The sequence below is a fragment of the Lepisma saccharinum genome, chromosome 2 (assembly GCF_977018435.1).
Source record: "Lepisma saccharinum chromosome 2, izLepSacc3.1, whole genome shotgun sequence".
NCBI lineage: Eukaryota > Metazoa > Arthropoda > Insecta > Zygentoma > Lepismatidae > Lepisma > Lepisma saccharinum.
The window spans coordinates 161,773,731-161,797,793 of record NC_139230.1 but is presented as its reverse complement, the minus strand read 5'-3'; the positions used below and the strand labels follow the sequence as shown (position 1 = coordinate 161,797,793).

Here is a 24,063-nt window from a genome sequence, read left to right as displayed (position 1 = left end):
TGATAGTATTCAAAATATATCCCGTTTGGTTGGATTCTTCTTGATATCCAAGAATAGTGCAATGTCATTGTAAATGTATGTTAACTTGTGCGAAACCAGTAATACGCCAGGATGATGAAAGAAGACCTTCGTAAGCACTGCTACATTAAATAAGGTGAAGTGAGCCAGAAGAGTAATATTTGCAGTCTAAAGCTCTTCTTGTTTATGCATGCGATTTTTGTTGGATGTTGCAGTCCATGCAATTTCTGTCGCATGTTGTAGTGAGATAATGTGTCAGGTGGCAATATTCGACAAAAATCGTATGTATCAATGTAACCTATTTGTTTCCATGTTCCTTCAGTTTACCCAACAAAATGCCTTACTACGACATCCGTTGACAAGTCCCCTTACTACTCCCATACGGACAAGAAAAAAATATAATTCAATATGTATTTTCCATGTAATATTTAGAGGCTTAACCTTTACTCCCCCGATGATATAGTATCATCAGAGTAAGGTCGTACTGGCCCGATGATACCATATGGTATCATGGTGCTGATTACGAAATGAATGTGCTTTTTGGACCTTCATACTCTTATGTTTGGGTGGAAACTCTGACACAGGTCTGGAGCAAGCCTGGGAAATTCATATTGATTACCAACTTAACCCCCCCCCCCTCACCCATCTCCGCAAGATATCCGAACAGAGTTTCACATTTTGGCTCATTATTCAACTTGTATTGCACCCAGGAACATGAAACATGTTTCAATCTCTTTGAAAACGTCCATTCTGTGAAGAGAATACTAAGGATTGCAGCTTCTCCCTAAAATAGCTGGAGAAGGGGGGGGGGGGCAAACTCCAGATTTTTATGTTTTATCTTCATTGAAATTCGGTGGTCGCGCCCCCAAACCACCCTTCCTCGGATCGACATTCTGAATTGTACACGGTTGCATGCTCTGATGGTTTAGCTGCAAAACAAAACTTATCCGAAGTAGATTGCTTCCATAGTGCCCGAGTTATAACAATTTTCCTCCAAAAATGCAAATTACCTATTTTTAGTAAAAAACAGTTTCACATTTTGGCTTATTATTCAACTTGTATGGCACCCAAAAACATGAAACATGTTTCACTCTCTTTGGAAACGTCCATTCTGTGAAGAGAATACTAAGGATTGCACCTTCATTGAAATTCGGGGATCGTGCCCCCCAAACCCCTTCTTCGGTTCGGTGTTCTGAATTGTACACGGTTGCATGCTCCGATGTTCTAGCTGCAAAACAAAACTTATCCGAAGTAGATTGCTCCCATAGTGCCAGAGTTATAACAATTTTCCTCCAAAAATGCAAATTGCCTATTTTTCGTAAAAAAAAAAGAAAATAAATCACATTTTGGCTTAGTATTCAACTTCTATGGCACCAAAGAACATGAAACATGTTTCATTCTCTTGAAAAATGTCCATTCTTTGAAAATAATACTAAAGGTCGCGCCTTCTCGCCAAAATAGTGGGAGAAGAGGGGGCAAACTCCAAATTTTTATGTTTATTCCATTGAAATTCGGGGGTTGCGCCCCCAAACTCCCCTTCCTCGGTTCGGCGTTCTGAATTGTACACGGTTGCATGCTCTGATGTTCTAGCTGCACAACAAAACTTATCCAAAGTAGATTGCTTCCATAGTGCCCGAGTTATAACAATTTTCCTCCAAAATTGCAAATTGCCAGTTTTTCGTAAAAAAAAAAAAAAAGATCACATTTTGGCTAATTATTCAACTTGTATGGCACCCAAGAACATGAAATATGTTTCATTTTCTTGCGAAATGTCCATTCTTTGAAAATAATACTAAAGTTCGCGCCATCTCCCCAAAATAGCGGGAGAAGAGGGTGCAAACTAAAGCTTTTTATGTTTTTTCCATTGAAATTCGAGGGATGTGCCCCCCCCCCCTTCCTCGGTTCGGTGTTCTGAATTGTACACAGTTGCATGCGCTGATGTTTTAGCTGCAAAACAAAAGTTATCCTAAGTAGATTTCTCCCATAGTGCCCGAGTTATAACAATTTTCCTCCAAAAAGTGTTCGAATTTAAAATTCCCGCCGTGAAGCCCGGGTGAGAGAAATTGTCTCTCTCTCTCTCTTTCTCTCCTCCTGCCATCAATGGTTTCTGGCGCCGTGGTTGTGTTGCGCATAAAAGGGTCCTAAAAGTTAAGGCCAAAACTTACGAACGAGATATCCTGTTCCCGTGCAGAGTTCCATAACGATATTTAAAAAAAAAAATGAAGACGAAATTCCCTGACTTTTTTTGACACCTCAAATTCCTTGACTTTTCCCGGTTTTCCAGGTCTGTCTCCACCCTGTGTATACAAGTTCAGACAGTCTGTTATCTAGATAGAAACTGGACTTGCCTTACATTCTTTCTATAAATATCTATCACTTTGTTGATGAACAGTTCTTTGTCAATTTGTACTTTTTCACAAAGCACAAATATCAAACAGATATCACTTAATATACTGCCCTTCATGGTTTTTCTGATCCATGTTTTTACATGCCGAAGGGTACACCTACTGTAATAATTGAAAATGACTGGGTGTGAATTATCGAGGACATATCCTGAATTTTCGTAATCCCAAACAGCCGAGAAATTTGAAAGGATCTTATTTAAAAGAGGCTTATTCTTGATTGTTTTCTGCACTGTGTGTCTGAATTTTTTTAAAATTAACAGTTTTTATTCCAGAAGGGAAAAAACAACAACAAAGATGAAAGTGTGTACAATTTGATATTTAAACCAAATATTTTGACCTGATCGGGAAATTGAGATTTTTTTTTCTGTCCCGAACTTCAGAATTATTAATATTTCCTTCCCAATCAAATCCCGACTAAATTTTTTCCATCCTGCACACCCCTAGTTACAGCAGTCAACATGATTCTAATGTCTCTTGTTATTATTTTGGACATGGCAGTTAATTACTGTAACTGACAGCCTGTAAATAAAGAATGCAATATTCTTTGTCATAAAATATGTCTAATTTTTCCATTCGAATTACATGAATTTTTTTCAGACATCTCAGGTGGGCAAGTCCCTCCCCCCTTCTGTTGGCCCACTCAGTATCATATTTGCGATTTCATTTTGCAACTTAGGTTTTTTGGGTGTGCAAATTTGTATATATGTTACCAGTCAGTAAACTAATCTATTGCCCTGCAGTTCTAAGTACCTTGAATATTGGTTCTAACCTAGGTCAGTTATGATGTAAATTAGAAACAGAGTATTTACATTCTAACGAAACCCAAACTCATACACAAAATGAGCTATCAAACTTGTAACACCAAAAAATTGTCTAAATTTCCATTGCCAGGTACACAAGTTTCTTGCGAACACTTGAATACATATTCGATGAGATTGGTCAGTTGCAGAATAATTCTCCATTATTCCATAAGGTTCCATACTTTTCAGCATAGAAATTTTTGATGACTTGAGAATTAATAGATACGAATAATTTTTCAGTTGTATGTGTTAGTTAATGGTATACTGTATGCTTTCAATTCAATTTCATTTGAGGGAGATAAAAACATCCCTGGCAGGGATAAAAATAATATTCTTTTGCTGGGGATAAAATGTCTTATGGGAGGGAAATCCCCAGAATCCCCCTCCCCATTAATTTGCACTGGTTATATGGACCCAGATTTATGTGTCAAATATTACAATAAACAGGCAAGTTTTGAAAGGAGATTCTATCGACTTTGCATACAATTATTTCAGCCCCCACTTATATTTATTTCAATCCAAAGTAGTGTGTGTGGCAGGTCTGTGTGAATGATTGGAATTGTATGTGTATTTCATATGTCTTACAGATGTCGCTAAAGCAGGACACTAGACAATGTCCAATGTTTTGGCCAGTTCCGTTGCACACAATTGTGCAGTTAGGATGTGTATGTGTTTACGAATCTGAACTTTTTCTACAGACCTAATTTTTACAGCTCTCTAAGAATCCATTGTAGTGAATGGTTTTGGTTGCTGCTTCCATTTTTGAAGACTAAACTATTCACTGAGTAGTTACAAGGAGAAAATACTACCTCTCTTACAAAATATTCTATTACAGTATAGAGACCATAACACACCTTGTTACAAACAGATGGTAGCAGCCCACAGAGACCGTGCTACTGTTACAGGCTCTAAAGACTTTCCTACCTTTTAATCGACAGTTATCATGCCTAAAAGTACTGATAGATGTGACAGTGATTGATATGTACGGTGGCATGAAATCAGCATTATTATAAGCAGAAATCACATTATTGAATATCAAATTAGTTTAGTGATGGCGACCCTCCAAATACCCACGAGAAAATTGAAGTGTTGAGAAGATTGTGATTCACATGAATGTTTGTCATTATTTTTAGCATGCGGAGATGCATTATAAGCAATAATCAGCAATTTTACGTGGCATGATTTGATGTCAGTGGCAAGTTTGGGTCTCACTCATCACATGTAAGACAGCACCTTCATGTCCTGACGTCACTGCAGAATGCCTTCATTGTTACGTCAGGCTCGTTACATTTCATTCTCTTAGAATAAATAATACAAGCCCCAAAAAATTGTAGTGTATTTATGCTAAGAGAACTAAACCTAACAACAAAGAACTTCTGCAGTGACATCAGAATATGATGGGTGTTTATGATTGATTGATTGATTGATTTGCTTTATTTTACTTTGCTTCTTGTGGCACTTTTGACGAAGATGGGGATGAGTGATGACATGATGAAATTGATTAATGGACACTCACAAACATACATGCCCAGGCCGGGATTGGAACCCTGGACCCCTAGCGTCATAGTCTGATGTGCTAACCACTCCACCATGGGGGCTGGCTTTATGGTGTTTATCATCTGAGTGAAAAGTGAGACCACCAGCTAGTGTTACATGCCAGTTGCGCACTTATCATACAGGTGAAGGTTGTTAGTGGGAAGTGTGCTAGCAAAGATGTCGTCACATTGTTCTATGATGGAAACTGCACAATTTATTTTGAACATTGTTGTTAGGTAAGGAGAGGCTAAGAGTGTAAGGTTAAATAGTGATAGCAATTTTACGTTATTTTTTTAAAATTTTTCATGTGGTTGTTTTTTGTGAGTGGGTAACGAAATTTGCTTCAAAACAAACTGTGAAAGTGATGATTTATCATTTTTGTTAGGAGGGTTACTTTTAATGTTGATAGTAGCAAAGCATTATCCTTTGATATCCCCCATGTTTCTTTATTCCTGTACATGTTGAAAATAGCTTTCAAATAAGTGGTGAAAGTGGTTCAAGATGCAAGAAATTGGAAGTGACGTGGGTCACATTTCAGGGCTAAGTATCTCTCTTATATATATATAGTTTCCACATGATAAAATGACTTTAAGGCATCTTAAAACATAGAAATTTGCAGATTGGAAAAAAAAATTGGAATTTACAAGGATATACGGTCCGTCGCCAACCCCTTACATTATACGATACATGAATCATGTGCTCAATATTCTACACTACATTGCAACTAATCAAAAGAAGTTAAGTAAGTCCTCCTTACCCTTATCATTGGTGCTCTAAACTGGAACATGAACAGATGGTGTTTGGAGTCATGGTAGACTGAAAAAAAGGCCCACAATTAAATCTAGCTGAATTCTTTGCAAGTACTATGACATCACACATTACCCCACACACTGGCTTAAAAGCACTAAAAGTGCCATAGCGTTGATTGAAAAAAAAAAAAAAAAAAAAAAAAAAAACTACAGTAGTATATTCGTAGTTTCAGAGATATTAATTCTTGTTTAAGAATTACAGGGTTTCAAATTCCCGCTGAAAATACCCTGGCCTTAGCACAAGTAAAATGTTTTTTTTTCTCTCCATAACTATCAACACCAAGTGGATATTTTTTGCAACGAGAGTGCCACACACAGCAGACAACAAGCAGGAACAGTTTTCAGTCCTCTAATCTTGGTGTAGCCTAATTGGGGGACAGCCAAATACAAAATTTCATGAAACAAATAAATTCTTTTTAATTTTCTTCCTCTTCTACTGGATAAAGATAAAAATCATTTTTCTGCTATAAGCTTACAGCCTGCTCCATACCAAACAAAACAAGGTGTTATTTCAGGGTGTCTACTAAATGTCTGTTTTTAAATTCCAGGTTTTTTCCAGGTCTATATTTTTTTAAACAAAGAAAAGTTTTTAATGTTGATAACCCCTACCAAAAGACCAGTTGAGAAAAATTTGCAGTAACTAACAAACGGAAGCAGAGTTCTCACCTTTAACTGCCGTGTAATTCATATCCCTTGGTAGTAGGAAATTTTTTACATTTTGTTCTTACTACAAAAGTTCTAAAAATTATTAATTTAAATTCTAAGCATATGTTAATTTATATAATTACATGCTACTGCATATTCTTCTTGGATAGGGAATGGCCAGTTACTTTATTTTTACAAAATTTACTCATACTCATACATATTTGGTCATACCCAGGACCAAGCTTTCACAGACTTTCTCAAAATTAACGAATAAATCCCTTGGATCGCAGCATTCCCCCCAAAATTCAAGTGGAGACAGTGACAGACTCTGCTCAGTTATCCCCGTGGTTGCCATCTACGTACTCACAAAACATAAGTCCCTAAGTGAAGTGGACATATGTAGTGAAAAATGGTACTTTTGAGAAAAATCCAGGTTTCTGGTTAAATTCCAGGCTTTTTCCAGGTTATCCAGGTACAAAAGTAGATTCAAGGCTAATTCCATGTTTCCCAGGTCAGTAGACACCCTGTATTTGCAACTCTATCATTCGTAGTTTCAGAGATATTAATTCTTAATTGAAGCATTGTGGGAATTTAAATTTCCCACTAAAAGCACATGCTGGGCGTTAGCACATATACTGGGGAAAACAGCCTGGGCATCCAAAGGTTAAAGTCAAATTAACCCAGTGCAGGCACGTATCTACAAATATGTTTTGTGGGGGGGGGGGTCGAACCAAGTGTCTCAGAGATAATAATAATAGTAGTAGTGATAATAAAATAATAATAATAATGTTTAAATTAAAATAATTATATTAAATCAAATTAATACTAATTACAATACATAAATTAAAATTATATTATTATCACACAATTAGGTAAAAAGACTATACAAGAATAGAGATATAACAGTGCATATTCATTACATAGCTTACCTATAGTTATGATCGGAATAACTTACATAAGAACAAGTGCCCTGGCAATGATATTAATGTCAAATAGATGAATAATTTAATATTTATCGAATAAGAAAAATGATGTTACATGTAGTTAGACAAAAGTAAGTCTCTGATTAAAATTTTATACATATTATTTTGAGTAGTAGTGTACATAAATCTTCTTTGTAATGTGATTCAAAGCCGTATGATCCCAATATAATCCTTGCCTTCTAAAAAGTTCAGGGGAAATAAATTAATAACAATCGATTATGCAACAAATGCTAATATTTTCATTACTTAATTTGTACTTGGTAAGTCCGCATCCCTGGACCCTCCTAAATACGTACTTCCTGTCCTTCAAAGCCATATGATCCCAATATAATCCTTGTCTTACAACAAGTTGAGAGAAATTCACATAACAACAGCTAAATGAATTAATTTTTGATTATTTAATTTTAGTACTAGATAAATATTTGGGGGGGGGGGGGTCCGGATCCCCTGGACCCCCAATAAATATGTCCTTGATCCAGTGGTACAGCCAATGACAAATATAATAAATATAATGATGTAGTAGGCAAATTATCCTTGATTATTTTCAAACTCTTTTATAACTCTACTATTATGCATTGTTTTAAGGAATGGGATTCTGTTGATTCAAAGCAGATGCTTTCCTCTGCTCATTGACAATTTTCTTTCAATTCATGATCATCATATTGTGAAACAGACTGAAAGAAAATAGTAATGGAAAACTTACCTACTACAGGGAGTCCATAAAGTCCTGCAAAAAACTAAAACTCTATAACTTGAAAACTATTAAAGTTTATTAACAAAATATTTTGTGTGTACTTACAGCAAGGTTCAAAGTTTATTTCCTGCTTGTTAGGTTCATCGCCAAACCTCCAATTGTGCACCATTCACGTCCAAACACTGTTGCAGTCTTTTTGTGAAACCGAGAATTGCGTGCTGACGCTGCTCTCCTGAGATATTCAGAATTACATCTCTTATTTTTTCTTTTAGGTCATCCAGATTAGCTGGTTTCTGTGAATACACCTCGGTTTTTACATGTTCCCACAACCAATAATCGCAAGGTGTCAAGTCTGGTGATTTTGCAGGCCAAGGTGTGGGCCCTCTTCGGCCAATCCATCTACCTTGAAATTGTTTGTTAAGAAACTGCCGAACTTGTACGGCCGAGCCTTCACCTTCTTGCGTACGATCTTGTGTAATGTTGACTTCGGTATTCCCAGTTCCAGTGATCTTCGTTTCAGCGATTTCATTGGACTGCGATGCACGCTGTCCTGCACTGACTGAATCACATCGTCACTTGATCCTTGCCTTCCACTGCGTGGCAAATCTGACACACTTCCCGTTGCCTTGAACTTTTTATACCATCTCTTGATACTTGAATTTGCGGGGGGTGTTTTCCCATATGTTGTCTGGAACTTTCTCTGCACTGAAACACAAGATTTTAACTCTGCAAACCACAGAACACACTGTGCCTTTTCCTGGATGAACGCCATCTTAAGTCACATGATCACGTGATTACCAGTGCAAGCATCACTGAGCAGTGTGGCCAGAACAAAACTTTAACTTCCACCCTTTTCACCCAAAAAATGTGTATTGTTAAACGCAACAGCTAAAAAGTTATAGAGTATTAGTTTTTTGCAGGACTTTATGGACTCCCTGTATTTCTTATACAATTTGATATACTACAACCATTCAAGTACATGGGCTTATGGGCAGTTGTTCATGAAGTGATGTGTATTTTCATATGTTTTTACTTTATATTTAGACTGACTTTCTACTGAATATTGAATTAATTAAGTAGAACACAGAGAGACACATACAACAATTGGTAGAGGCATGCATATTTCGTTTTTGACAAAAACACAAAATGTGAAATAACACGTCGTAATGTTAATTTTTTTTGTTTCTGAAAGGGGTGAGGTGCATTTTTCCACCCTGTTTTGTCACGAAATAATGTGAAATGGACTGCAAAATGCGAAAGAGACTTTTAAAAACACGAAAGTTAGAGTTTATTTACTAACGTGCCACTTTCTGAAGTCAGAATTATCCTGAGAGGTATGCAACTCAAGGAAAATTGATTAATTCTGCTGTAAATATTTGAGAAGCAAAAATGGATCCCTTTATACAGTAAAAAACTTAATATTTTCGTAACAACTTAAATGTGCTATTATAAGGAATATGTTTATTTTGTGTAGTAAGTGCAGTTTTTAAATGAAATTTGGGATTATATTCACATTGTTAAAACCAAAATGTGATTTTATATACTGCTTTTTCACCTCTATAACAGCAAAATTTTATTTTATTTACTGCTTTTGAACCGAAATGAACTTGGTTTTTGTATCAAAATTTTGCTTTTTTATTTACCAAAAATATGTGCCTCTAACAATTGGCAGTTTCTAATGCTTAGTTAGTCCATTAAGTTAAAGCAGAGCTTTATCAGAGAAAAATTAACGAAACATCACTTAATTGAAATTAGGGATCGGAAGGATCAATTTGTACCGTATCAGTATCAAACAAATAGGAATATTGCTGTCTTGGTTTATCTCTGATTTTGTACACAAATGACGATAAACATCCTTTTTGGCTAAACTTATTGGAGTTACCCCTCTATGTATTTGCAATAAAAAAAAGCAGTGAATATACCATTTACCTTTATGGAACATCTGTAATTTTATATCAGAGCAGTTGAATATTGGTTACTGGTATTGGTAAATTTTACATTGGTCACATCCCTAAATGTAAATATTTTTGATCATCATCTTCATATTTACTATTATGTTTACCTTCAGCACTGGACACAGGATGAGGTTCAGGATCTTCAGAACTGTAGGGACAATCTCCAACAACTTCTCTGATGGCAGGATGAAATATGTATCCAACTTTTTTTGGCTTCATTGTTTCTATCAGCAGATCCATAGCTAACTGTGCCACATTACCCTCAGAAATTGCTGGCTGAAAAGATAACAACTTGGTTATTACCAAAACATCTCACGGCAATGAAACTTAATTATTTCCAGGAAATGATAAAATTGGGATGTAAAAAATGAAAAACAATGCAACTAAAAGAAAAAAAGAAAGAAAGTGTCCATCCAGGTTTATGAATAAATAAGCATTAAAAACATTTACATATAGACTAGATGAACAACAATTAGATGTTTGTCATTGAATATCCATCATTCAGACATTGAACTGCATCCCCATGTTTTTATTGTGTTGGTATATCATATCTTTCTTATGATGCATTGTGTGGGAGCAGGACAGTAAACAGATGGCTGCTCGCACACAAAGAATCATAGGAAAAGCTTGAAGGGATGTCATAACAGACAGATATCAACACATTCAAACATTAATTCTTTTAACAAAAAGCCCTAAAAATGACCCACCTGAGAATGAAAACATTTCTCATCACTAGACCTCAGATGTTAGGTTTTCAACCTATTTATGTCAGCATTTCGTCAAAAAACACAACAACTGATGAAGTTTTATAGTGCCTAAAAAAACTATTTTGCTTGTTAGAACCTATTTTAGGTTTATGCACCTAAATCAAGGCTTTTTTTAGGTTTCTATATATTTTTAAAGGTTTTACAGGATTTTTATATCACATAGAGGCATTTGCTTTATATGGTGATGAAAAATTTCAATAATGAACGTGTTTGAAATATACTCCCTGTTGATTTCCCTTCCTCCAAGTCCTTGGTGTTTTATCGAAACTCTAAACAAAGCAAAATGTCTGGTGCCACTGTTGCCTGTACAATCCAAAGTGGTCTGATCTGTGTGGTCTTGCTCACTTTCGCATCACTTCGGTGCTTTGTGGCATTCACGCCTTGCAAACTAACATTTCAGCATTGAAGTTTGAACCACTGACTATGTTTTTGGTGGAAGATTATTTTCAGCATATAAGATGATCCTCACAGACAAAATTGCAGAGTTTGACTGTGGATAACATGAGAAAAGATTGCTGTCTAACTATACAGCGAAGAGTGGACTTTAATAGCAAATTTCCAATGGTAAGTTCTGCAATCGCCGTACGGTTAGGCAATGCACATAACTTACATAAGAACAACTGCCCTGGCAATGATGTTAATGTCAAATAGATGAATAATTGAATATTTATCGAATAAGAAAAATTGATTGATTGAGTTGGTGTTTTAAGTCCACTTTATACACAGTAAGGCTAATCAGGACTGGACCTACATTTTAAGTGGGATCCGAACCACTATGTGCCTCCACAGAGTATCGAACCTGTGACCACTTGATTACAAGGCGACGATGCTACCACTGCACCATCGGAGAGGCCCTGAATAAGTAAAATGGTGTTACAGGTAAGTCCACTCCAAATTTCGTTGCAATATCTTTATTAGTGTCCGAGTTATGACCGAAATACAGGGTTCCGCCCTGAGTGAAACCCCCATTATTTGTATCTTTACCTATTTAACATTGCTCTTCAGTCACTTTTGGCAGATTGTAATGATGGGGGTAACTGATCATATGATACTGAAATTGATGAAGGGAGACTCACAAAGAATACCTATATGTAGCGGTTCAGAATGTTTAATGATTATCCATAGGTTTCATAGAGTATTACGAAGTTGTGTAGAAAACCGGAAGTGATAGTGGGAGGAAGTTCGAAGCTTGGACAAGCTAATTAGTACACTTAAAGTTTCACTAAGTATTATTTATGAGAAATTATGATTTCAAAATGTTTAATTACCTGAACATGTTAAATTGCAGAAAAACACTGAAACTCATTACTCAAAATAATATCCGAACTTTCAAATTATTGTCAGGAATACATAAACACAAGTGCATGTTTGCATGTTCACACAAGTGTTTAGTTGTTATGTGCACTGAGTATGAAGGTTAGATTTTCATTCTTGAATGTTATTAAGTATTCTTTAACTCCCACAAGAAAAACATGATGTAATAAATAAATAAATATCTTATGCAAAGTGATAACGTCAACACCTTGCAATCAAGAGGGTCCAGGATTTAATGCCTGGTGGAGGCACATAGTGGTTCAGATCCCACTTTAAACTGTAGGTCCAGTCCTGATTAGCCTATCTGTGGACAAAGCAGACAAAAACTCATGATTTATTTGGAATTAAATAATCGGAACTCGAGCCACCCATGCCTAGAGGGACTCTCATCCTGGGAACTTGGATGGGTAGATCAAAAGTCGAACACTTTAGAACATGCAGCAGAGGTACCCACAGGGCGTAGGGGATAGACTGTGCCATCAAGATTTTTGGGAGGGAATTTTTTCCCTTCAAATTGTACAAAATTAAACATGTACATATTTTTCAAAAAGTAAAAAAAAATTTAAAAAAATACACCTTATATGCACCAAGTTTATCCCATTAAATGAAGAAACAAAAGTATTTATAGGTAGGGGTGCCCACAGGCGGGTTTGTGGATGCACATGGCATCCACCCAACTTTGGAGGGGGGAGGGATTATGATGGAAATTTCACATGAATAACGTAGCATTTTACAAAAGTTGAACTACGTTATCAATTGGCCATTGCTGCTGTACAAATAGCAATTTATTGACTTCCAAGAGAATTGTAACTGGCAGCATGTATTATCGCAAAGGGGGGGGGGATATCCAACCCTTACATATTAGGCCTTAAATTGACACATTAATTCTGGAGGGATTGAATACCAGACTGGGGTGGACAATATCCAGCTCTTGATTTTGAGTTGATGTTTAAAGCCCACTTTATGCACAGTAAGGATAATCGGGACTGGACCGATAGTGGGATCCAAACTATACCACCAGGTATCAAACCCAGGACCCTTCATTACAAGGCAAAAGTCTTAGATTATGGCAGGTATTTTAGTTAGGGGGGTTGAGCATTAAATTCAAGGAGGTATCCAATTCTTGTGTATTACTTTGTCTTTGACTGTTGCAGAAATTCTGGTGGGGGTACTCAGAATAATTTGTTTTGGATGAGGCAATGTCCAATCTTCATAAGTCTAAAATTGGTATGGAAATTTTGGTGGGAGGATTGCGTATTAAATTTAATGGGGGAGATATGAAGCTCTTGATAAAGTGTTAATTTTCAGATTGTCAAGGGATTTCTGTAGTGGGGGGAGAGTTCGAATATTGTATTTTGGGGACTACATTTAGTGATATGGTATCCACATGATTTTGGCACCGAATATGCAAAAAGAGAAGCTGGAAAGAGTAAATATCAAGGGATCCTAAGAAAGTACTGTCACCCCATTAAATCAATATTCTTGAAAGCCTGCAAAGAAATAGATGTAACAATTTTCTTTCTTGCTCGCTTAGCTCACTATGTGTTGTTAAATGTGTGTTTGGCATTTTACTGAGGTGAATGTGAAGTTTTAAACTGTAGCTGCATTATGAGATATTGACAAATAGCATCACTTCTCAAAATATAATGCTTAGTGTTGGTACACTGCTTACACTACACTGTAGGTGCATTATTTGGAAGATGTAGTTCTATTTGTACTACTGATTCCCTGTATGCATTCCCCCAAGTAGGAGGGTGAGTTCTTTGAAGGAGGAACTGTATTATATTCTTGCCCTGAGCTTAGGAATTTCTAGCTAGTGTTCCGTAACATCTCGTGAAACAATAATTGAAGTGGTCACATGGCTGCAGCATGTTATTTGGTTTGTCCAGGTTAAATTTTCTCTTAAGTTGTGAGCAATTTGTGTTAAATAATCAAACTGTGGGTTTTATAAATCTTAATTCGCTATTCACAAACACTGTTTAAATCCAAATTTATATAATTACACTTACTACATTTAACCAATCAATGTGTTAGCTTTCCATTATTTTGAAAAGTGAACAATTAAAAAAATATATGGACACTACACTACATTGCAGATTGCACATTACAAACTACATTACAATATGGCATTTACTGTATTAAAATAAACATCAAGTATTACATATTCATCCAAACTATTTTGAGAGAATTATAATGAATGAGTTTGAGGGGGTAATGCATCCACGGTCTTGGGGTGGTAGACATCCCTGCTTAGAGAGGAGGGGAAGATAAATTATAGTGTTAAAAAGTTAACTTTCAGTAGACACGATGGCGTAATTAAATACTTTATGGGGATAATAACATGGTTTGAGGGATCAAAGGTCATGATTTGGTGCGAAGCATGACATAATTTGGGGAGGGCACCCATGGTATGCAGTATGGCACATCTTACAGTACTTTAGTATTATACGGACTACCTAATTTCAGACAGTCTTGTCTTCTGAGGTTAGGTTAGGTTACTGAATGCCTTTTTCGTTTCCTTACCTAACCTAACCTCAGAAAACAGACAGTCTGAAATGAGGTAGTCCGTATAATACTAAAGTACCCATTTTACAAATTAACTTTTATCCAAATCCTTTTAGTGAACATGAATGCTGCCTTATAGCTTATGTAGTTTATTTTGTGATGACGTTACCTGTTCCCTACATATAATGCATCTTTGCATAATGGTGTGAAGGTCTTATCACCGTCTTATGATTTTCTCAAATTCTCCTAGCAGAAAGACTAATTCATAGAACTGTGGCATTCATCGCCACACAAAATTTAAACCTTCCTTAAAGAATGAGCACTATTTGGATTCCAAAAAAAGTTATTTACTTTGAAAAAAAAAAAACATTTAAAATTACCTTACACAAGCATGCACCTCCCCATGGACAAAGCATTCTCCATTGAAAGAAGCGACAGTAAGTATTGTAGACTAGTGGGAATGAATGTAGAAGTTATTTAGAGCTTTTCTTTAGAAAGCATTTAGGGACATTATTTTAATGCTAAAACTGATCCACCTAATCTAACCACGAAAGCATTCATTCGTAACCAAGACGATAGTAAATGAATGGCTGTTGGCAAGTAAAGAATTATGTAGAAGGGGCATTCCATTTTCACGGGTGGAGGATGCAGATTACATTTTTGATATTAAAGTAAGCTAACTATTCTACTAATAGTTAAGCAAGATTTTTCTTAAAGTTTCCGTGCAATGAAATATGAAACTTAACTCTCTTAATTAAACATAACTACCCTTAAAATACTTTCCCAGTTAACAATTTTGTGTCATGGTGGGACAGACGGGTAACAGTTCCGATTGTTTTGAATATTTTCAAATTCTCCTAGCAGGAAGACTAATTATTGTAGAATTTTGTCAATCATTGTCACACAAAATTTGAACCTTCCTTAAAGTAATGACCACCGTTTTGATTTCGAAAAAAGTTATTTATGTTGAAAAAACAATGAAGCCGTTTACCCACTGTACCCCCTCGAGAATTACGCCAATTTTATTTTTTTTTATCAACAGATTTCAATGTTTTACATAATGTAAAAGTGGTTCCTGCATTAGGAAAGCACAACTAACAGAGATATTTGATCCCAAAGAATGGCCCACGTAAGTTAAAACTTGCAACTTTGGAGTACTTTCGCTGCTTTCTGTTAACATATTTGCATGTAGTGAGTGTTACTCACTATATAATATAATCAATACTAAATTAGTATAAAATTGGACTTACTTACGTGAGTGAGTATGAGGTTTTGAAAACAACATTTCGGGGTACAACTTCCCCCTTTTTCAGGTTCTTATTTTCTCTAGGCACTAACATGTCACAAAGTGTTAAAAAGGATTAGGTTAGAGGTTGGGTTAAGAAACACTTAAAATAATCACTGCCAACATTCCTGTCTAAAAAGCACCGGTTAAAAATCCAGTTTTAAAAAAAAGTTCTCCATTTCCCGTGAGACCTCTTAAAACTGGGGTCCTATACAATTGGTAAAACACGTTCTGTTGCCGAACCAGCATCATGCTGGTGGTGCTGGCTGGGCAACAGAACGTGTTTTACCGATTATGGAATTTAAAATTATAGCTGTTGTTGTGGAAAGTCATTTTGGGTGCTATATTCACTTGTGCGAAGCCTTCGGGCTGTTCTGCTCCACAGTAAAGTAACATGCTATGGTAACACACATACTTTACTTCACAATAGGGATGTGCCGAAGCCGATTACAGATGTATGAAAATCAGCCGAAATTGACACATCGGTATCGGAATCGGCAAAAATCCGATATTTAAACTGGTACAGATTATACTAGAGTTTTTACCTTCTAATAAGTTTTATATTTTAATTTTGTAAGATTTATTGAAAATTAGTTTATGATTCGTCATTATTGTAGAGTTTTTGTAATAAAATTAATGCAAACTCATTCAGAGGATCAACCTAACTATAAATCGGAAATAACACAGTACATTGCTGAACCAGGATCTGCTATTGTATTGGAAATTCAAAAATGAATATTCAAACATGAAGCAAGTCCTGAGAAAATACTTGGGCATACCTGGTGCACCAGTATTCAGTGATTGAGTGTTCAGTGTTGCTGAACAGATTTCAGATAAGAAAAGAAGTAGGTTACTTCCTGAAGTGCTTCCAAATCTCGTGTTTCTGAAGTTGAATCTGGCAGAACAGGAATTTGTTTTGAATTTCAAAGAACTGCTTGTGTACTAATGTTTAATCTCTTGAGAATCCATGTTCTTCTTAAAGGTTCACATAACATTTTGTAGATGCAAATGTACATTCGCATCTCTTGAGAATATATATGTATATACATATGGTATGCAATAGAAATGTACATAGCAAATTTATTTTTGTCATGCTGAAAATAACATCCCATTTCTGTTTAATAATCTTATGTATCGGAATCGGTTAAATATCGGCATCGGTATCGGTTCCAAAAATTATCGGTGAGTACATCGGCAAATTTTCAGCTTCGTCACATCCCTACTTCACAATAACACATTTCCGAGAGCTAAAATCAACTCAAAACATTCATAAACAACAAAATCTTCATAGACCATGCAAGATATTTCACAAAACTATAAAATGACCTTACTCAAGCGTGCACGCTTCCCATGAACAATGTATTTTCTGTTGACAAGCGACTGTAAGTATCGTAGACTAGTGGGAATTAATGTAGAAGTAAATTGGAACCTTAGTAGAATGCATTTAGGGACTTTTACTTTAATGCTAAGAGAATCAAACCTGGCCTGAGTAACCTAACTACGAAAGCATAAATTGAACAAAATCTTAAGTAATTGCTAAAACTCCACAGTATGTGTTAACAGAAGTAAATCAAAATCAAACCATGTTAAAACTGCATTCGCAGCATGATGAAATCACAATAACACAAAAGGAACTTGGGCCAAATAAATTATTTAAGACAAAAACAGAAGGTAATTGACTTTTGAATATTCTAGTAGAGTTGACGGGGAAATGTAACAGATATAGGAGAAATTAATTGTTCATTGGTGTCACCGGTGGGACACAATAGAAAACAAGAGTAAATCAAAAAGTTAAGATCAACGAACAAATTTAAAATACCGGTACCATCGAGGCTCCGTACCCCCCTCCCCATAAGGTGGTGATTTTTGTGTCACTTATGAAGATTACGTTCTATATGAACAATTTGTGTTGTTTTTAGCTTTAGGAGATGTATTATAGTGGAGTAATGAGAGTTTTTTGATGGGACTATTTACTATCTGCATGTGATATGAAAGAACATGTTACGTTATTTGTGTTTTGTAACTTTGAGCCGTATTGGAAATATCTGAGATTGAAGGTTGGCAAACCTGGTTTGAAGGTGGGTGTGAGTTTTTAGTGAGGTAAGTGCTATTCATTGAAAATGCATATTGGGGGGTGTATCAACATTTTCAGTATCGTGGCGTTCTTCGGCCGGGAGCCGAGGTGTATATCTGTGAGTTGCAGGAGGATGGTTTAGTGACTGAAAAAAATAAATGTGTCAAATGCAGTGGACGATATCACAGGAATGTGTGGATGAAGTTAAAAATACGGCACCAAGCAGAGTGTGGCCAATTTCTTTCATTTTTCTCATAGACAATAATTTAGGCCTTGTAATCACGAATCTGCAGTAAAATTTGGCACTGACGTCATGTACGGGTAGCCCCACAAACCATTCACGGATATCCCCACAAACCATTCATAGATAGCCCCACAAACCATGCACGGTAAGTTTAGGTTAGGCAAACAGTTAAAATTTGGGGTCGTAGTAATGTCAGGATACGCAAGGAGTGTTAGTTTTTCTGCTGTTTGGGAATTTTTTAGGTAACAGTTCAGTATATCGGAGATACATTTCTTCATTTTTACACAAGCAACTACTTATGGAAATGAGTTTTTCTAAGGTTTCTAACGTTCATCGAGGTATTTTCTTTCATCGTGGAATCTATTTGGCTGGGAAATCATGTATTTTTCAAGAGAAATAACTCACCGACGCACAATTGCCATTGCTTTTGCTACGTGAACTGCATGCTCCGCACATTTGATGATGTAACCCACTGTCAGTGTTTCAAACTCCTTTTTTTACTATGCTTGCCTAACCTAACCTAACCTTATGGAAATGGTTCGTGGGGCTATCCGTCAGCTACCGTGCATAATGGCACCTTGAACTATGTTCCGCAATACACAATTCGTAAGTACGAACCATGAGAAACACAAAATATCCGATTTTAATGTGTCTCCGATATAACGAACTGTTACCATTTTTTACAGGAAAAATGAGCGATAGTAATCCGGAATAGGAGTTCCTTGTGCTTACACAGGTCATACTTTGCGATGAAATATCTCAGTTATTTGAGGTTTCCTAATGCTGGGACCACTTTTATATTATGTAAAACATTGAAATCTGTCGATTAAAATAAAAACAGACGTAATTCTCGAGGGGGTACAGTGGCTCGACGGCACCAAAATACCTTCTAACTTAATTAAGTGTAATATTTGCATTTTTATCCACACGAAAAGTCTAGATTGCTCACGCACAAGACATGATAAAGTCACAGCATTGCATTTAATTTTGAAAATTAAGATTTGCCCCAGAAGTATCTGCTAGTGAAAGACCAGTGTCAAGGAAACACGCAGTAAGTAATTGCTAAAACTCCGCAGTATATGTTAACACACGTTAATCGAAATCGAACCACGTAAAAATTGCATACGTCGCATGATGAAATCGCAATTATATAAAAGGAACTTGGGCCCGGTGGAAATATTAGGCAAGGACCACGTTGGCTGAACATTAAATACGCGAGCGATATAATTTGTTGTTCCTCGATCTTACCGTAGTTACACCAGTTTCTTTTATTATTATTATTTGTTATCTTACCAAAATTAGAGTACAATCTGGATCTTCTATACATTTCTCCATGTGAAACGAAAAGCCAATTTCTTCCTCAGTGTTGTAGTCAGCAGACAAATTTTCATCGCCCTCGCTGCCGGGATCGTCGTACTTAACGCTAGTATGCATATTCATCTTGCATTAACAAAGCTACAACTTGAAGAAATACTACCGAACAAGCTTACTCGAGTCAATCTTTATCATTGTTCATTCAATAGATTCAATAGTTTAATGCACAGATTATACAAAGAACGAAGTCTTTACAAATGGCGCACACGAGGGTGAAGTTTGTGGTATCTCTTATCGCACAAGGCGAGAGCAACCTTTCGTTCTTACGTCATTGAGGCATACTTTTTCATTGTTACGCTAAATGCCTATGTTGTTAGGTTTTGCTTGTTATGTTTAGTTCTATATATGTACATTTGCTGTGTATGCATGCTAAGTGAACCAAACCGAAGAGACATAACCTAACAACGTACTCATTCCTCGTCTGACATCAGAACACGAAGTTGTTCTCACGATGTGCGATAAAGGACACCCTGAAGTTTGTATTGTTACCATGGGAACGGGTAACAGTAGAAGATAGAAGTGCGTTTAGTAGATTTTTTTATTTACCATGGTATTTTTTTTTAGTTTGTAAACTTAATTTCTTGCCTCTTTCGGCTAATCACAACGATGAGGATAAATGAAGATGAAATGGTAAAATGATTAAAATATGTTTGTGTTATAATTTAAAATTCGTGTAGTGTAATCATTTTACCATGGCGAAGTCTCGATCAGCTGTTGTAAATTGCGAAAGTTTGCTGCATGTTTTGCATTACCATAATGACAGTTAATTATTCCAGGAACGGTAATAAATGCAGCAACGTTTGTAAATATATGTTTAAAAATTAATATTAGGTGGTCATTTATGTGCGTATTCTGAAAATGTTATGTATTAGCAGTTTCACTGTAAATTCGTGAGTAGGTTTTGAGTTGAGTACATTGCTGGTAAAAAGGTAAAAAAAAAGGTAAAGTGTTCCCCTGTGCTTAGCACCACGCCATGAAGGCGTATAGGGGGTGTGGGGGTAACGCCCTACACTTTCTTGATCCGGTCGTGAGTGGAGGTGATGTGATCAGCATCACGCCCCTGACCGCCTTTACCCCCCAGGGTTTCCCCCAGGTACCCATGTTATTCGACGCTGGGTGGGCGCCGGAGCCGCTTCCATCGTTAGAAAAGTTCCCGGATTTGAACCGGCCGGGGACCGAACCCGGGACCTTTAGCATGGTAGTCAGACGCGTTACCGACTGAGCCACCGCGGCCACATTGCTGGTACAGAAATATAAATAAAAACTACGGTAGCAGATTAAAGTAATGCGTTTGATGCTTCCAAAATGGCGCACGGACGTCGGAACTTATTTCGGAGTGGGAGGGCAAGTTCATAAATCCACCAATCAATTTTTTTCCTACACATATTATATATATATATATGTGTGTGTGTGGGTGTGGGTGTGGGTGTGGGTGTGTGTGGGTGTGTGTGTGGGGGTGGGTGTGTGTGTGTATGTGAGTGAGCGCGTGCGTGCGTGTGTGTACACATACATACATACATACATACGTTCATACATAGGCGATCGGAGATGAACTCCCTACCAAGACTAAAAACCCATAAAACTTTCTTAAAATCTCCAAATCTTTGCTAAAAGCTGAAGCTGTAAAAGGGGCATTCGGCACACGTAAGGACAACACATAACCGCAAAGAGGATTATAATGGCTGTGGGACCAGGCGCCAGATATTTCTTGGGAAATGTAAGCCGTAAAATTTCCTTGTAGGGCGGTCAAGTAACCTTTGAAATTCCCTTTGGGCGCCCTACAGATATCACCTTGTAATTAAATGGTCCCTTGTTTGTTACTAGCCTGGCTCCCAACACTTTACCTCCACACTCGAGGTTCGGTGCACTTCGTACTCGGCTCAGATTTGTCTAGGGGTATCTTTCTTTGTACGACAATGCACGTGGGTTGCTACAAGTCAACATAATTATATAATAAACTACAAGAGACAACGGATAACCTTTGCGAAACCTTTATGATCAGGGGGATAAATTACCTTGTCCAGCATTTGTGAAATTAAAAACGGAAATTTTGGATAATTTCTATAGTTTAATTAACGTAAAATTTAAAGTATATACAAGTCGTATCCGAACGTTCATTTCTCTAATTATTTATCGGGCCAAAACTCTAATTTTGATGTTGGAATCTCTATTGTTTGTACCTGGATGCTTTACATTTCATGAATTACATCTGAAGTACGCTTGTCACAAGGTAGACTCGCGTTACTCCAAGAAACGTCTTAACAGGCGCTAGGTCGCCCGACGTGTACATTTCTCAACCTCCACGGTGACAAGGCACTAGGCTGCCCGGCGCACCGTAATTACTTCAAAATAACATCCAGTACAAACTACCTTTTTACCTGTAAACTGGACACCAAGGCACTAGCTTGCCCGGCAATACAATCTCTTACAGCATCCGTTTCGGGAGACCTGTCCTCCGGTCCCAGCTGACCGAAGCAAAAACAGCCTCTCCCTTCCAAGTCTCAGTTCCAACAGCCGACCTCCCCTACTCTCATCTGGGAGTTTATATACGTTTGGTTGGCGTCTGTTGCCAACCGCCCTTCTTTCAAAATTTTTAATCTTTAACAGCTAATCTGCCCGCCTTTCTTTTGAACGTTCGAAACACGAAGAAAGAACAGAGAGTTACATGGTATTTATACATGGAATAATATGAACCTAAAAATGCATAATAAATTGATTTACACTAATCACATATATATGTTTATACACGTAATTACCTAATTAATTAACATATTAATACATATTTCAATAAGAAGAAAAAAACACTGTTGCCCTGACACGGGGGCAGGGTAACAGATTCCCCCTCCCCAGCGTTACAATTCAATCTGAAATTTAAAATTTCAGTCTATGTGAATTGTCTTAAAGTCACTGAGAAAGTTAAGCACTGCATCTGAAAAAGGAAAAGTTCACTGAAAATGTTATTTTTCACTACACATCAGAACCGTCTCTCTGAAAAGAAGAGTCTCGATTTCACTGCACTAAATATCCTATTTCCACACGGTTTCTTCCTCCGGGAATCCTGGAATCTCCTGGACATCTGGGTCATCTGGTCATCAGGACTGCTCCCCGGTGAAGACAGCTCCTCCACCTTCCAACGAACATGTCCGACTCCCGCTCTAGGGTCAACTCAGCCTCTTCTCCTCGGTCCATCCGAAGATCCACCGGCCCCTTAGTCTCCTAGTCCTTGTGTCTGGGACATCCGCGGTACTCGGTTCGACTCCTGTCGAATTTCAGCTTCAAATGCTTTCAAAAAGTTCTATCGTTCGATCACACGACCCGACTTAAATATGGCTTTTCCATTTTTCATCTATAAGGAAACTTTCCCTTCCTTTTCCGGTTATCGAACTGCCATCCTTCAGCATTCTCTTAGCGACGAGAATATTCATCTCCTTTTATCGGTAAAAGGTTTACATAACATAAAATCCAACAGTCCGAAATTTATATCTTACATTCAATTGAAATAAATTTACCAGAACACTAATGTGTAGCGACAATAAATCAGGAACTTAATTAACTACTGTAAAAACTCGAAGTCGACTTCTTTTTCATCATTTTTCACAGCCCTTCTAACCCCTCCCCTTGAAATGGATTCTCAGGGTAGAATTTAGGGACGAGTGCTTTCCCTCACACTTCTCAAATTTCTTCTCGGAATGACCTTCAGCTGGTCAACGTTAGCCAGAACTCTCTTCCCCTCACCTTCCTTTTCCAAAACAACATTATTTGGGTTAGTGAATTTCTGAATTCTGTAGATCCCTTTGAATTTCGGGAAAAAGCACGCAGTTTGCTTATTAAAAGCAGACGAAATTCTATGCTCTTGAAGCAGTACTTGATCTCCGACACGAAGATTAACCCTTCTTCTGCCCTTATTGTAGGCCCTTGACGCCTTTTGCCTCGTCTTTTCTTCTTTTTCTCTTGCAAATTCGAAAGCCGCGCCTATTCTTTCCCTTAACTGTATGACGTAATCCATCTGTCTCTCCGCCGTGACGTCTTCCCCGGTTCCATCTTCCCTCTGAAGCTCCATTTTCCGAGTGTCATGTGGCCTGTGCAAATCACGTCCAAAGAACAAGAATGACGGCTTCAATCCAGTCATCGAATTCGTTGCATTATTAATGGCAAAACTAATCGCGTCCAAGTTTTCAGCCCACGACGAGTGTTCTCGGCAAAACTTCCCAAGTGCTTGCTTGATTATCTTAATAGCTGCTTCTGATTTGTTTCCCTTCGGTCTATATGGGGTAATATAGACAGGCTTGCAATTCACAGAACGCAACGTTTGTGAATACAGTTTGCTTCGAAATACACTCTGGTTGTCACTGACAACGTATTTCGGGAATCCTGATTGAAAACAGTACTTCAAAAATGCTTGCGAGATCGTCCTCGCCGTTGTAGTTCTAAGTGGTGTCAAACTAATGTGCCTTGAGAACTCATCTTGAATGACTAAACAGTACTTGTATCTCCCCTTCGTACTTGTAGGCAGTGGTCCAAAAATGTCCAGAAACACTTTGTATCCAGGCGCAGTAGTTTTCCTCGAGTTCATAAATCCCATCTTTCTGCTGTTGTCAGGATTATACTGAAGACAAGTGATACAACTTTTGCAATAGTTACTGACATCTTTGACT

General features: G+C 37.2%; 1 protein-coding gene across 1 annotated transcript in view; it reads right to left on the bottom strand.

The window, feature by feature from the left end:
* Positions 1-19,606, bottom strand: part of LOC145984161 (proteasome assembly chaperone 2) — a 51,836-nt gene extending 32,230 nt beyond the window's left edge. Inside the window, exons 1-3 of the mRNA XM_083117648.1 lie at positions 19,328-19,606; positions 9,953-10,121; positions 5,517-5,575 (exon numbers count right to left, since the gene is read on the bottom strand). Of these exons, the coding sequence (XP_082973774.1) occupies positions 5,517-5,575; positions 9,953-10,121; positions 19,328-19,474 (375 nt within the window). The 5' untranslated portion in view covers positions 19,475-19,606. The remainder of the gene's footprint in view (positions 1-5,516; positions 5,576-9,952; positions 10,122-19,327) is intronic.
* Positions 19,607-24,063: the final 4,457 nt, after the last annotated feature.